At 34.5% G+C, this 13,884-nt stretch overlaps 1 protein-coding gene across 4 annotated transcripts; it reads right to left on the bottom strand.

The window, feature by feature from the left end:
- Positions 1-2,858: 2,858 nt before the first annotated feature.
- Positions 2,859-12,372, bottom strand: LOC7464599 (CMP-sialic acid transporter 2). 4 transcript variants are annotated; one of them, XM_024611168.2, is made up of 17 exons: positions 12,025-12,370; positions 11,784-11,953; positions 11,572-11,688; positions 10,058-10,114; positions 8,991-9,068; positions 8,734-8,778; positions 8,232-8,291; positions 7,949-8,071; positions 6,900-6,977; positions 6,540-6,609; positions 6,226-6,333; positions 5,342-5,475; positions 5,094-5,173; positions 4,109-4,157; positions 3,955-4,017; positions 3,329-3,343; positions 2,859-3,224 (listed from the first exon to the last, which is right to left on the bottom strand). In XM_024611168.2, the coding sequence occupies exons 2-15, from the start codon at positions 11,943-11,945 to the stop codon at positions 3,967-3,969; spliced, it is 1,212 nt and encodes a 403-aa protein (XP_024466936.1). In that variant the 5' UTR covers positions 11,946-11,953; positions 12,025-12,370; the 3' UTR covers positions 2,859-3,224; positions 3,329-3,343; positions 3,955-3,966. The 4 variants fall into 4 exon arrangements, 3 of the variants coding, with proteins under 3 accessions (XP_024466936.1, XP_002315116.1, XP_052312088.1); XM_002315080.4 differs by lacking the exon at positions 3,329-3,343; XM_052456128.1 differs by lacking the exons at positions 2,859-3,224; positions 3,329-3,343 and having other exon boundaries at positions 3,627-4,157; positions 12,025-12,371.
- Between the last annotated feature and the right edge of the window lie 1,512 nt (positions 12,373-13,884).

Below are 13,884 nucleotides of genomic sequence, written 5' to 3'. Positions count from 1 at the left end.
CAAGTTAGATTGTAGTAAGATAAAATAAAATCTCATGTTTTTATTTTTTTCTATTCAAATAATCTACTTTACTTTAGAATTCTATGCTAGATTATTAGGCTGCATTGTGTTGAGATGTTATCGAGAGTTAGATATTTTTTTAACACGGGAAAATGTTAAAGTATCGTCAAAAAAATTTATAGTGGAATTTTTTTAAATTATATAGAAATTAATTTAATATGATTCGATTAATTTAACATGTTAAAATATAATTTGAATAACTAATAAAAATACCGGCAAGGCTTTTTCCTATTTTGGTGAACGGAATGGACAAAATTGGACCTGGCTTTATGCTTTGATTAGAAGATGGAAGCGTTCCTTAGGCAAGGGATTGAGGAGAGGAGAGGAGGAGAGGACTTTTCTTTCTTCACGCATGCGTTATGTAGATATACACTTATATCACATTTCTTTTTGTGTTATAAGAATATTTTTGAAAAAATATATATTTTTTTATTTTTTTATTTTAATATGTATATATAATTGTTTTTAGATTATTTTGATGTACTGATGTTAAAAATAATTAAAAAAATAAAAAAAATATTATTTTAATATATTTATAAAGTAAAAATATTTTTAAAAATAACCGTTATCAAACTCTTCTAACCCACTTAAACAAACTAACTGTGCAGGTGGTTTCTGCCTGGAATCAAAAGAAAATGCCCTGAGGACAAGAGGATTCTGTGCCCACACCACCAATTTATGAAATCTCAATCCTTCTTCCTAAGATTTAGAGAACGTTTGGGAACGCGGTTCAACCTGCGTTCCCAAAAAATTTAATTTTTTTTTATTTGCTAAAATTTAATATGGTTTGTACGTTTTGGATCGTTTTGATGTGCTGATGTCAAAAATAATTTTTAAAAAATGAAAAAACATCATTGACATGCATTTTAACACGAAAAGTTATTTGAAAAGTACCCACAACCACACTACAAAACAAGCTCTTAGCCAGTTTCACTGCTGAAAAAGGATTGAAGTATCTAGCACTGGTCTATCCTTTCTTCTAATTTTTTGATTGCTAATCCGAGGTTGAGATTAAAAACACGTGTGCGATTTCATTTATTTACTTCGAAATCTTAAATATTATTTAATTGAACTGGTTCTAATAAAAGAAATGCGCGATTCATGGTGAAATCTTACAAGGTGAATTTAAACAAAGATATCTTGTCAATTTCATTCGACTATGTCACTGAGTGGTTAAACCAAGTTCAATTCAATTTTCTACATTTTGATCAATCACCAACTCCACAAACGTCAAACGAAACAGACGGCTGTGACGCGCTCTTGATAATGATGGCGCCAGTAATGGTCATCTTGCTTGACAAGAAGAAGGTTTTTTCACTGTCGTAACATAGTTCAAAAAAAATATTAGAAAAATAAAACAAGTTTAAAAATTATTAAAAAAATACCATAATTTTTAATATAATCACGGTTGAGAATAGTAGTTGTTTTGAGATTTAATGATTAAAAGATAAAATTTAGGTATTGATTGAAATTATGTTGTAAAGTATTTTTTGCTTGAAAATGTATCAAAATAATATATATATTTTTATTTTTTATATTAGCATATCAAAACAATTAAAAAAAACTAAAATATATTATTTAAAAAAAAATTAAAAAGTATGACATAACCGCACTCTTAAACTATGCCTTAAGATTTAATGACAAATAAAAAAGAAGGAGATAAGTTGATCTCCACGAGAGAGAAGAAAACAAAGAAAAAAAAAGGTCATCGAGAACATAATGAAGCTCTACTTTTGACACACTCGGTACTATTAGAAAAAATCTTGACCAGATAATTTCAATTACACCTTGAAAGACTATCAAATAGGATCGTAATTGATTAAAGGTTTTATTTGGGGTTAATTACGGTATTGTTTAATGGTTTTCACAGTTAAAATTATCTCATCAAGATCTTTTTAACAATACAAGAAGAGTAAAAAATGGATACCCGGTATGTCTTTGATCTTTCTTTTTATTTTTTTTTAACTTTATTTTTTTTCACCTACCACATTAACCTATTTCTTTTCTATTTATTGGTTACAAGATCTTAATTTTTTTTTTTTATCTTTGAATCTTCATAAAATTTTGAGAGATTAATTAATTTGTAAAAGAGATAAATTTTAAAACAGAAATGATATTCAGAAACGCCACTGTATTCAATTTTTTTTATATCATTTTCCCAAAATCTTTTACTTTTTCAAAAAAAACAAAAAAGAAGATGGTGGGTGTAACCGGGAAAGGGAAGAGAGAGAAACAACCAAGGAAGCCCTCAAAGTGAAGCCGGCAACAACCGGTGTGGCTAGGGAACAGGTAACGAGAATAAGAAAACTACAAAAGCTTTAATTCAAGGGAGTCAACACATTGGTTGGTTTTTTCCTTTCCTTTCCTAGTCAGTATACAGGTTACAGGCAGAGGTTAGTTAAGCCAGCGTTGGCTTTTGGTGCTCAGAGATTTGTCCCATCCAGAACCTGCCTCGTACTCTATTCTCTCAAAACGAAGCAAGGCCTGTGGTCCCATGCATGTTATGGCATCTTTGAGTGAAACTGTCAAATGAGGAACAATACTGTGTGGAACCAGCCCCTAAAAATCAACAGGAATGGCACAACCACAGAAATCTGCGTGCTTTGCTCTCTTTTGCTTAAAATACAGCACCACCATAATTGCGCATACCTTTCCAAAGAAATCGACTGATAAATATCATCGATGGAAGGGTCGCGATCACAATCCAAAACAGACCACCGGAGTTTACACCTACGATTGAAAAGAGGCGACTCTGTCTCCTCTTTTACAGCGGTGACCAAATGATCACAAAAACTGAATGAAGTCAATGGTGCTCAAAAACTGGAATTTAAAATAAACACGAAGAGTCCCAGAAATCCAATATACCTCTGAGCCTGCACTATATTGTTGTTTCAGAGAGCACTGATCCAAGACATTTACACGGAAAAGTTACAGAAAAAAACAGTAACACATGTTGGAAGAGGCATCTGACGAGAATAATAGCTTTCTGCATTGTATAAGGGGACGAGAACAGAATTTGCCACAGCTCGCTATAAGATTGTTCTTTTCCTGGTCTGTTTCAGAAACTCGGCTTTATCAACAATGCCCCCGATACTTCAAAGATGGTTCAGCGACCCTTGCTCAGTGGATGCTGCGGGTCCCCGTCGGCAATGGTGTAGGGAATCCTGAAAAGAAATAAAGAATATCTTTAACTGCATTTGTTCCATTCTGTTGCTAAAACTGGTAGTCTTCTCAGCTGTATTGATAAATCCACCCTCTAAAAACGTACACGCCAAGATCATCCCTGCATCGAATTATCATGGAAAGGGGTGTAGTAAATAAATAGAATGGGAATATTTCATGCACAAATAAAACAATCAGTCATCTGGGCTTGGCAAAAAGGAGTCCGTGAAAACGAGGTGGTGACAAGTGGGAAATTTTGGGGTTACTCGTCCTACTACTTATTTAGAATTTGTCACTAATTTTGTGCTTTCATTTGTAATGTTGTGTTTCTCAGCTATGGCTAATAATTTTCATGAGATTCTTCACGTTCTTGATTTGATAGTCAAAACCCAAGACAGAATAAATAAACAAACTCAGGTAGACAACCTAAGAGAACAGCTTCATGAATTGTTCTTCTATTAGTGCAAGGCACCACGTGTTGTCTATTTTGTGCACAGGTTCATTTAATTCTTCTATACCTACTTTCCCAAGGGAAAACAGCACATCTAAGGTCCCTAGCTCTTGTAGTTGCCAGCTGGACCAAACGAACAGAGTCGGGGAATTTCATTTATTGGCAGATCATCTGTGCTTCCATGCAATATTAATAGTTACGGGAGCCTTGTCTTTGTGGAGGGAAGGTAAGTCTACTAGTTGTTAGCTACAGCATCAGAAAACAATAGTGCGGATCCATACCCACTGCAAACTCTAGATGGGAAGTAGTGGTGCCTTCTCATCATGTTCAACACGATGACTAGCCTGGATGGAAAATAGCAAAACAAGATGTTACATTCATCAATCGAAATCTCAGAAAGACTATTTTAACAGAATTGAACATGAAACTTCTCACATCGTCATTTGCTCCAGCTGCCATATTTATGAAGGATGAATCCTTAGATCTGGCATGTCAAACAGAATTTCAGTAAAAATATCAACTAAAAAATCAGAAAGGGTTGAAAGCAGCTCAAAACTTTATTGGTTAAGAACATAAAGAAACGTCTCACAAGGAAGAGAGGTTAAGCAGATGATATGAATGCTAGTGTCCTTCTCAGTGGAAAAATTCTAAGTGACATGGAATGGCAAAAGCTGTGATATGGGATCCACAAGCAAGATTAACAAGAAAATGAGCAGGAATTAGGTTGACTAATAGAAAAGACATGGTTCTGTGGTCATGGAAACTGATGGAAAACTTTCTTTACCATAGCAAAGGCATAACACCTTCATGCCTTGCAAATTGGAAATTGACTTTCAAACATCCACTGCGCATTAATAATCTACCGTTGTATTCTTTGTCCTGAGCATTTCCTTCATTGTTATATCAAACAGTCCACATGCTTGTGCTCAAATAGATGAGATAGTTTCAACTAAGTGGAACATGACAACCTAACCAGAAGGCAAGATGGATTTTTTATAGAGTCCAATTCAAAGCAATCAAAATACAATGTCTAAATTCAGGCATTCTATCTCCCGGATAATATTCTGATCCTAAGGAGCCCAATGCCTCAAGGTCACAAAAAATGAGCTTGAAAAATATGGATTTGGAGTGCCTCTACTAAAAAGACAAATGTGTCTATGCTCTCCTGGAATTCCCCACCATTCCAGAACAGAAGACTGGAGCCTGTCCATTTCTTGACTAGCTGAGCAAGAAAATAAAATAGGAATGACCCTGGCTGCATTCATAGATTACTGGTGCTGCATCGTGTAGGAAGACTATTTTTTGTTTTTTTGGGAGAAAAAGTAATAATACTGGGAGTTCAGAGAAGTGTTGTCCCTAACAATTATAGAATAATTCACAAATGGTAAATGAAAAAAGTGCAAAAAGAGAAAGAACCAACCTCTGGTTGTTCTGACCATCAACCGTTTCCAAACTACCATTTTGTGGTTCATCCTTAACCTTCGAAAGTGGTGAAAAGAACTGAAAAAGACATGATAAACAGTATCATGTAAGCCAAGTATCCAGACAGGGAAATATTCCCTCTCCCTCTCCCTCACCCCATTCTCTTCCTCTCCTTCCTGTCTCGTCCCCCAAGCTGCCTGTCCAGTGAGCAAAATAAATGAAATATATGCCAGATCTAATATTTACCTGGTGCATGGAGATAAACACGATAGAGATTCCTAAGATAAAATTCATAGTCAGGGTATGACCAAAAAGTACAGCAGATGCTATTCCAGTAAAAATTGTTGCTACTGTTGACGAGTACTTTTTCAAAATTGTATCTGCATGAATCAGAGGAAATTTTGATTTAGAAAATACAGAACATATATGCGATTGACACCAGTACTTGAGATAAGTGATTTGAGTCTAGAAAGTACTCTCTTAGTTACTTTCATAAATTCTTCTAGTCTCTCGTTTCAATTTCCACTATTTGTGAACAAGAAATGTTAGGATGTAATGAGAGCCTATTCATATATTAATACTTGAACATCATCTTTGTGTTTGATTAGTGACAGAAACTGGCATGACTCCAAGTACGAGCATTAAAATATATGTGAATTTTCCAAGTGCTATCAATAGTCTAAATCTTCTAAGTAAATTCTTCGTTGCTGATTCTCCACAATTTTCTAAATGTCAAGACATCTTACATCCAACTACTTTTGTCAATCAAAACTTTTAATAACATGAAGTAGCGCACTCAATGACATCTAAAGGATTGGGAGTTTTTGAATGAAAATTAAGTGTGAAGTATGAAGCCTACTTATCCTTAATCATCAGAAAACAGCCGCCTTAGATTTTAACCAGACAAAAGGAAAAGAAGAATAGTATAATACCATTAGCTCTGTTCTTAAGCCTTTCCAAAGATTATCTAATTGAAATGAATGAACTAGATGTGTATACAGACAACTTTTCTCTTTTAGTAAAGCATAGGTGGTGCTTTTCAATAGTGAAAATTATAGACATCCAGGAAACAGCTGAAAGATAGTGATGCGTAAGAATGAAGAATATTAAAGAACAAAATGGAAAATCACCTGCATATTTGAAGAAGAAAGAAGATAAAATCCCTTGTGCTGCATTATTACATATCAACAGCATGGTAGCTTTTGAATGCCCATGTAGTATATCCAAGCTACTTGGACCTACACTTGTAAAGATATGGAAATTTAAGCAAAAAATCAAATTTACATATACTTTTACAACCATGAAGTAGCATTTCTGATTCATTAATCCTCAATGCTTGCGCTATACTATTAACCACTCAAATCCAATACATAAAAAAACCCAACAGAGCTAATGGAATACCCTGTTAGAACGCATTCAAGAACAATATGCAGCATGCCCATACCTTTAAATAGGGCAGTCACAAGAATGGCTAGGAAGTTGAATATGGCACCATACCCGTACAGGAAAAGGTTCTGAAAACCATGGAGCACAAACTTTCTTGTAAGAACATGTATAAAATAATCTTTCAAAAAGAAGGCATAATAAGCATTAAGTTTCTAAAATAGTAAGTTTCTGTATAGGAGCATCTGGTGGTGGAATTAGCCAAGAGGTCCTGCAACGGACCCCACTATTCACTCTCAGGTTTGCCTGAGAAGGGAGCAATCCATGAGGAGACCATTGTATACTAAATTTAAGTTGAAGGTCAATAAACAACATAGCCAAAAAGCAACAAAGCATCATATTCTATAGCACTAGAAACCACCTGAAGGTATATGCTAGTCTCAAATTGACTCTTCAAAGCATACTCATTGTAGACTGATGCGAATGATGGAACAGTAACCTGCATTAATTCCAGAAGTTAGCTCCTACGATATTACATTGTCTAGAACAACCTGATATGTTATTGTCAAAACCAAGATGAGACCAATGCCATAAAACCAAACTGCAACAGGAACTGGCTAAGCTGCTGGTCTGGGATAAAGGTGGACCAAGTATATGCAAACACACTGAATGACATCACATAGGAAATTTTATAGCTAGTCCTCCTACTTAAAAATGTACCACTCCAGTATATCCAAGATATTATGGGGGAAGGCAATGGCATTTAGAAGGCAGTGCATGGGAATGTGTAGTCGGGGCCAGCAGGTGTTGACCTTTATTTCCTTGTTGGGGCTATCTTATCAGCCAATGGAAGGACGAGCCTATGTGTTTATGAGAACCTGCTTGGTCAAGGAACCAAGGTAGGAGAGAAGAGGGCCAATCTCCAGCTTCTGTCATTAGAGCTATATTTCTGAAAGCCATACTCTTATAACCATAGCATTTCATGACATATTTTCAGTCCTACAAATTAAATTTCTCTTAATCCTTTATTTTTTAAAAAAAAATAAACAGAATTCCATAGATGTTCACCAAGAAAAACTTTTTCCAGCACATGTATGTGAGTCTACAGGATACACATATTTTACAGCCTCCTCGATAAAGTAAATTTCCTGCCATGGCCCTGGATATATGTATGCATATATGTGTGCATGAGTGTGTCTGGTGCATGTTGTTCGTTTATCTCTATTTTGTTTGTTCTTTCATGACAAATTTTCCTTCCCTGTTAAAGATGAAAGAATGCATATCCAATGCAAGCTTGCATCCGGGCAAGTGCATGTTGTGCATTTAATTCATTGTGCCTTGACATTCCATCAATTCCACCATTGAAAACACTTTCGACCATCAAGAAAGAAGATAGTTGCATAATATCTAATGACTGACAGGAACAAAATCTATGCATATTAACGCAGGACAAGTATACAGGATACATACAAAAATTAGTGTGTACAAGTATGCCCCCGTTGCAACTGAAAGACCCATTGCAGTGGAGCCTGCAGGCAGAGATTGTAACTGATTCAAACTAATCCCAATGAGCAATAGAGCAAGAGCTTCCCACTGCCAAAAAAAAGACGAATCAATATTTCAGGTATAGGTAAAAAAAAACATACTAGTTTGGCACACGCTTTCTGGGCATCCAACTATCCAACCAACTATTCTTCTTCAAATTCAAAATTGAAGTTGACATGCATCAATGAGAAACAACTTTCATACTCACCTGAATGATTGAAAATCGCCGTTTCATGATCACCTTCAACAACACAGCAATCACCAAAACCTGACATGTTTATAATCCACAATGGAAGACTTAATGTTAAATAATGCTCCAGAAAAAAGCAGCAAAAAAGACAGTGAGTTGATCATATGATCCTTCCATGAAAAGACGGGAACAAAGTCAGGCTATAGATAGAGGCAGTTTTTACCTCCATTTTCAACTTTCAAATCCTATTTTACAGACAGATGTATCACAGTCAAATGAACTGACACTGAAGAAGTCTACATATTCATTGGAATATTAAAGAATAGATAGAGTCTTAAATGTGCAAACAAGAATTCTACACTATAAGTGAGCAGGAAAATAATTGATCATGAACCTGAAAGATAGTTGAAAGCACATTATTAATTATGTATGTACTTCATTAAGCATAAACTACAGATATTTTATAAAAAAAAATATCACAATTTGAAATGTCCTTTATACACATCATGCAATAAGCTACCTTCAGGTTGCTCAGCATCTTCACCGTTGCAGGATTAAAGTAAAGCTGCACAACAATAAGTAGGGAAATTAGAAATTAGAACTGCCACAACAATTTAATCCCAAAAAAATATTAGCAACAAATTATAGCTTCAAAAAGTTGCACTTCTACTGGGAAAAAAAACAAAGCACATCTCTCTTCCCAGAGTCAAGAGAAAGATAATCACGATATATTATGTAAAGAATATTTTGCAGTTGGTTCAACAAGAAAAATTATACCTGCATAGTAAACTTCAAATAATTGTTAATAGCATATAGGAAAGCTGGAACAGCAAGAAGCACGTTGTTTCGAGCAGCCTGTGGGGAGAAGAAAATAAATACAGCATCTTAAAGTTCAGAAAGTCTAATCCTGCCCAAGCAATATAGCACTCAGAAAGTCATGAATGGAAGATATAAATATGAAAAATGTGCACAGAAAAGAGACATATGAAACCAGTAAACTTCAGGGGATTTAAGTCAAAAAATCAATAGCAAAATGGCAGACAATGACCAGACAAGGAAAAGGTACATGAGATACAAATGGCAATAGAAGAGCCTCAACGTTCTGTTATAAACCGCAAAACCAAGAAAATAGTCTTTGAACCACATTATTGCATTCAGATTCAACATGTTGAAGAATCTTAAACTCTCCAGAAAGGTATGGAGAAATGCAACTAAAAAACACCCTCTCTGTGAACTTACAAATGATCTCGAGTTTTCTTTTAAGAATAACCACATATACCCCCAGAGCATACAAGGTTCTCAACCAGAACACGCACGATTACATTCAGTTTTGTCTCATTTCCTTTAGCTCCATAGACAAAGATTTTTATAGCACGAATCATGAAAGTTGACACTTTTCTTCTCCTTCAAAGTAGTAGAAAAAAGGGTCAAATTAATATTACTTATTAGCAAAAATGATGTGCTTTTGAAATCAGAACAAACCATATTGATCACAAAAAGCATTATTTTTGGCCATTCAGCAAGTCTACAGTACACTATTTGTGAACGGGTTAAAATCAATAGAAGAGGCAACATGCAATGCACCACTTTTGAAACTGATGTGTGATCCAGAGCATCCATAAGGCCAAAGGAATCTTTGGAATGTTGAAAAAAAAAAATGTAACAGCTTTAACAAGTTTCCAAGAACTAATGATGAGTTATTTATATGTACAAGAATAATAATGATAAAGTCAATGTAATTCCATATCAGAAAGTAAACTAGACAGGGAAAAGCTATCAATATCACTCACAATATACATCAATCCAAATTGCAATCCTGATAAATACTAAAGTACGTCACTTACCTGGACAAAGGTAGAGAAAGAAAGAAGAGATTTCTCCCCAACCTTTTTATGTCGAGCCTGAGGAAACAAAAATCAAGAAAAATAAAAATAAAGAGAAGACCTAATGAACATTTACAAAAAAAGAAAATAACATAGAAGACAAATCTGCAACCACAATTCACAAGAAAGTCTAGGACACATCCATTGACATGTTTCTCACTACAATGATGGTTCCAACTGTCAGGGTAAATCAACCTAGCTGAACGCAATGTTGAGTACACCAGGAAACATTAACTAAGACTACAAGAAAAACCAGGCTTAAAGAGCTGACACATTGGAGGAATGGGAAGAGCCACATTATCAATGATTTTTTTAAGGTAAAACAGTAATTAAGGATAGGACTGATATAGGAAAAGGTACCTTATAAATAATGCTAGAGAAGCAGTTTTATTCAAAAGTATCCTAGTTTTTTGTACTGACACTCTGATTGCAATTTGAAAACAACAACTTCCAAAGGTGCCTGAATGTTTTTGGGATTATGTCAATAATGGAAAACGTAGCATTTCTAATGTATGATATCATATGATCTAAACAACATAGATTCATTCATGCTGACAAAATTTCCTTATCTCATCATATTTTTCTTATCCTCATAAGGTGTAATGCCGCTTCAAGTTCCATTCTTAGATGTAAAAAGAAAACTCTCACAAAAATGGTTGATTGCTAGACAGTTAGCAGATGAGCTAGATTACAAGTAGCTAGGCATAAACTTCCTTTAGTATATACTTCATTCTTTACCGTGGTGTCCGTCTTTTGACACCTTTTTCAATACATTTTCCTCTTATCAAAGCAAATTTATGAAACCTTCAATATACAAAAAAATCTGTACAGAGTTTTAGTACAAGATTATGGAATCATGCAATATACGGGGTTAAGTACTTTCTTTCAAGTAATTGTGACCTACTTGAGAAACCTTCAATATACAAAAATCATTTCCACTACATTGAACTACCTTAGTAGCAAAAAGCTAGCTTAGCTAGTAAACAGTAAACTCATTCAGTATCATGCTAAAGAGACCTAAGATCAATCCCCTCTTACACCCAGAGACAGAGAGGATAATGGTTACCTGCATTTTGCACCAAAGTTCAGTGGACTTCACAGTGAATTAAAAGAAAAGCTAGATTGAACTATATTATAGCGAGTAAAGGTAACATTTGAGCAAGATATAAATTATTCCTCCCCAGTCTAGGATATATCAACAACAGTAAATTTCACCACTTTATTCATTTTCACCATCATTTGCAAATAACTTCTAAGCAGTCTTCTCTCCTCACACTATTTTTTCTAAGCAGTCTTCGATGTCTTTTAATCACTCTTTCCTGTTCGACCCCATACATCCGAAATAACAATTTATGGCAACAATCTCTGTTATGCTGTAAAATTTATTTAAAAAGAAAAGGGAGGGGGTGCCAAAACCCACAAAAAAAAAAAGAACTCAGTGGCATTGACAGAACGAATGAAGAAAAAGATAATACCTGGATCAAGAGCATGAAGATTGCAAAAAAAACTTTTGCAGTCTCGGTGAGGAAATTAACACTTATAGGACTATAATCGAAATTCCCATTATGCTTTGAAATATACACCAATATAGGCTGCAACATAACAATAACAAAAACAAAAAATCTTAAGCATCAATTCAATAAGTTGATTTTTAAAAGAAAGAAAGAAAGAAAGAAAAGCAAATCACCTGGAGACCGACAAAGATGCAATCACCACCGACCAAAAGAAGATTAAGAACGCGTGCTTTAGACGACACATCGCTTCTATGTCTATCGTATGCTCTCGCTACTGCTTTACTGTTATTATTATTTGCTGAGATTTTCGAGTGGCATTCACTGCACTCTATCATGTCTTCTCCTGTCATAACAAAATAATCAAAAATTACATTTTCACTCAAAAAATTTGAAAAAAAAAACCCCGAAGCATACCTTGAGTGAGTTGGATCTTGCTGAAGTGAAAACGGCGAATGTGAAGGAGAGAGGAAGAGAAATCTGCCTTCGGTAGATCAAAATTCAGAAACCAAAATTTACAAATTTACCATGAAAAGCAAAATAAAGAGTTTAAGTTTTGTCTCTCTGTTTGGTTTGATGATAGCCGAAAGAGAGAGAGACGGAAGTGGAATTATTATTATTGATGCTGTCTTATTTATGTTACGCAATTATATAAAATAGTGAAAAGAAGATAATGGTGAAATGTAACGTCACTCGCCGCTTCTCCGCTCTCAAGACTCTCTACTGTCTACGGCTCCCGGTTCCTTCTTCTTCTTCCCTTAGTTAGTATTATTTTATTTACTGTTTTTATTAAAGGTTATTTTCTTTCCAAGAAAAAAGCTTGTTGATTTTTTATTTTTTTATTAATAATACTTTGGATTCGGAGCATGATTAATAAGTTGGAAACAAATATCTTAAATTGCATTCATAAAAAAAGCATTTGAAATTAGAATAGTTTAAACCTAGTTTTGTATAGTGTTTACAGCCATGCATGCAGGAAAAATATTAATTTTTTTAGTGTTATTTTATAATTTTAATATATTAATGTTAAAAATTAAAAAATATTTTTTTTTAATATATTCTTAATTAAAAAACATTTTTGAAAACAAAACTTAGTAAATAGATTATGTATCGTAAATTGATAAACAAGTTGATATTTTTTTATTTTTTATTTTTTTATTTTTTTTTTGAGAACCAGCCTATACCCGTCCAATTCTCAGCTTTAATCAAAAACAAGATATCCAAGAAAAAATCTCCCTTGAAGGGAATCAACTATTATTTTTCATATGCGGTGAAAGGTATCTCATTCCATTGGAATTTAGAGATTCAGCTCACTATTCATGCCGTAGGAGCTTGAAAAGCAAGCGACTTGAATCCTATCGGTGGCTGTGTGGATACCGTGCATTAAATCCTTCCTAATGACGCTGGCACATGATCTAATTGCCTCCATATCCATATTAATTAAGGTTCATTTACAGAATAAAGTTGACGTTCGAGGAGTTTAATAACTCTACAAGGCAATTGCGTGGGCATTAAGGTATATAAATGCTAATGGGTCCCGTGTCTGCGTTGATAATCAATGAAACACAAAGATCCCTGAATTCTTGAGAGATTGTATTTGTATGTTCTTGGACTCCTATTGCAGGGCATTTTCAGACGCACAGGAAACTCAAGAAAGTAATGTTTTTTTTTTCACAAGCAAGACTTTGATGGATCCAGAGTGTTAACTGCAGTTTCTTTATATCTCTAATCAACAAGATGCGACGAGCATTTGACCAGAGAAGAGATTGATGCCATTGTTACTGTAGGTGGTTGGGTGATTAGCTAGTCTCACCTCACCTAAAGCACATACATATTCAAAGTGCATAAGATCAATTAACGTTAGGGCAGTCAGCTGTGAGCAGTTTTAATCCGACCATCAAATTTCAATATTTTGATAAAAACAGTGCATAGAAGAGAAACTCACGGCCATGATTTCATGATCACCTCACATAAGCTACCTAGTGATTTAAAAGGGAAAGAACACTCAAGTCTTTTTTCTTTTTGGTTTGACAATTAAAAAAAAGAGAGAGAGAGATCTGCACACTTTTGACAAGACACTTCAACAAACGATTGGTGGGGCTAAAGATTTTACCAGAATTAAATTGCCAAAGCTTGTGGTATGCCTTAGCATCATCGAGACTGGTTGAACAACATGGAAACAATGAAAAAAACAACACAAGATGCACAAAGAAACCGCAGAACAGACACAAAGGTTAAAACAGAGGATGTCTCGTGAAAGAAAAGTACCCTTTTTGT

This window comes from Populus trichocarpa, chromosome 10 (assembly GCF_000002775.5).
Source record: "Populus trichocarpa isolate Nisqually-1 chromosome 10, P.trichocarpa_v4.1, whole genome shotgun sequence".
NCBI classification, from domain to species: Eukaryota; Viridiplantae; Streptophyta; class Magnoliopsida; order Malpighiales; family Salicaceae; genus Populus; species Populus trichocarpa.
The sequence above is the reverse complement of the archived record's forward strand: the minus strand, read 5'-3'. Positions and strand labels throughout refer to the sequence as shown.

Bases quoted from the DNA above. Each gene is read 5' to 3' on its own strand.
- LOC7464599 (XM_052456128.1), bottom strand. From the start codon at position 11,945: ATGATAGAGTGCAGTGAATGCCACTCGAAAATCTCAGCAAATAATAAT. The intron at 5,476-6,225 runs GTGATTTTCCAT...TGATTCATGCAG, and splicing joins TTTCTTCTTCAAATATGCAG to ATACAATTTTGAAAAAGTAC. The intron at 5,174-5,341 runs GTAAATATTAGA...TGTCTTTTTCAG, and splicing joins TGTTTATCTCCATGCACCAG to TTCTTTTCACCACTTTCGAA.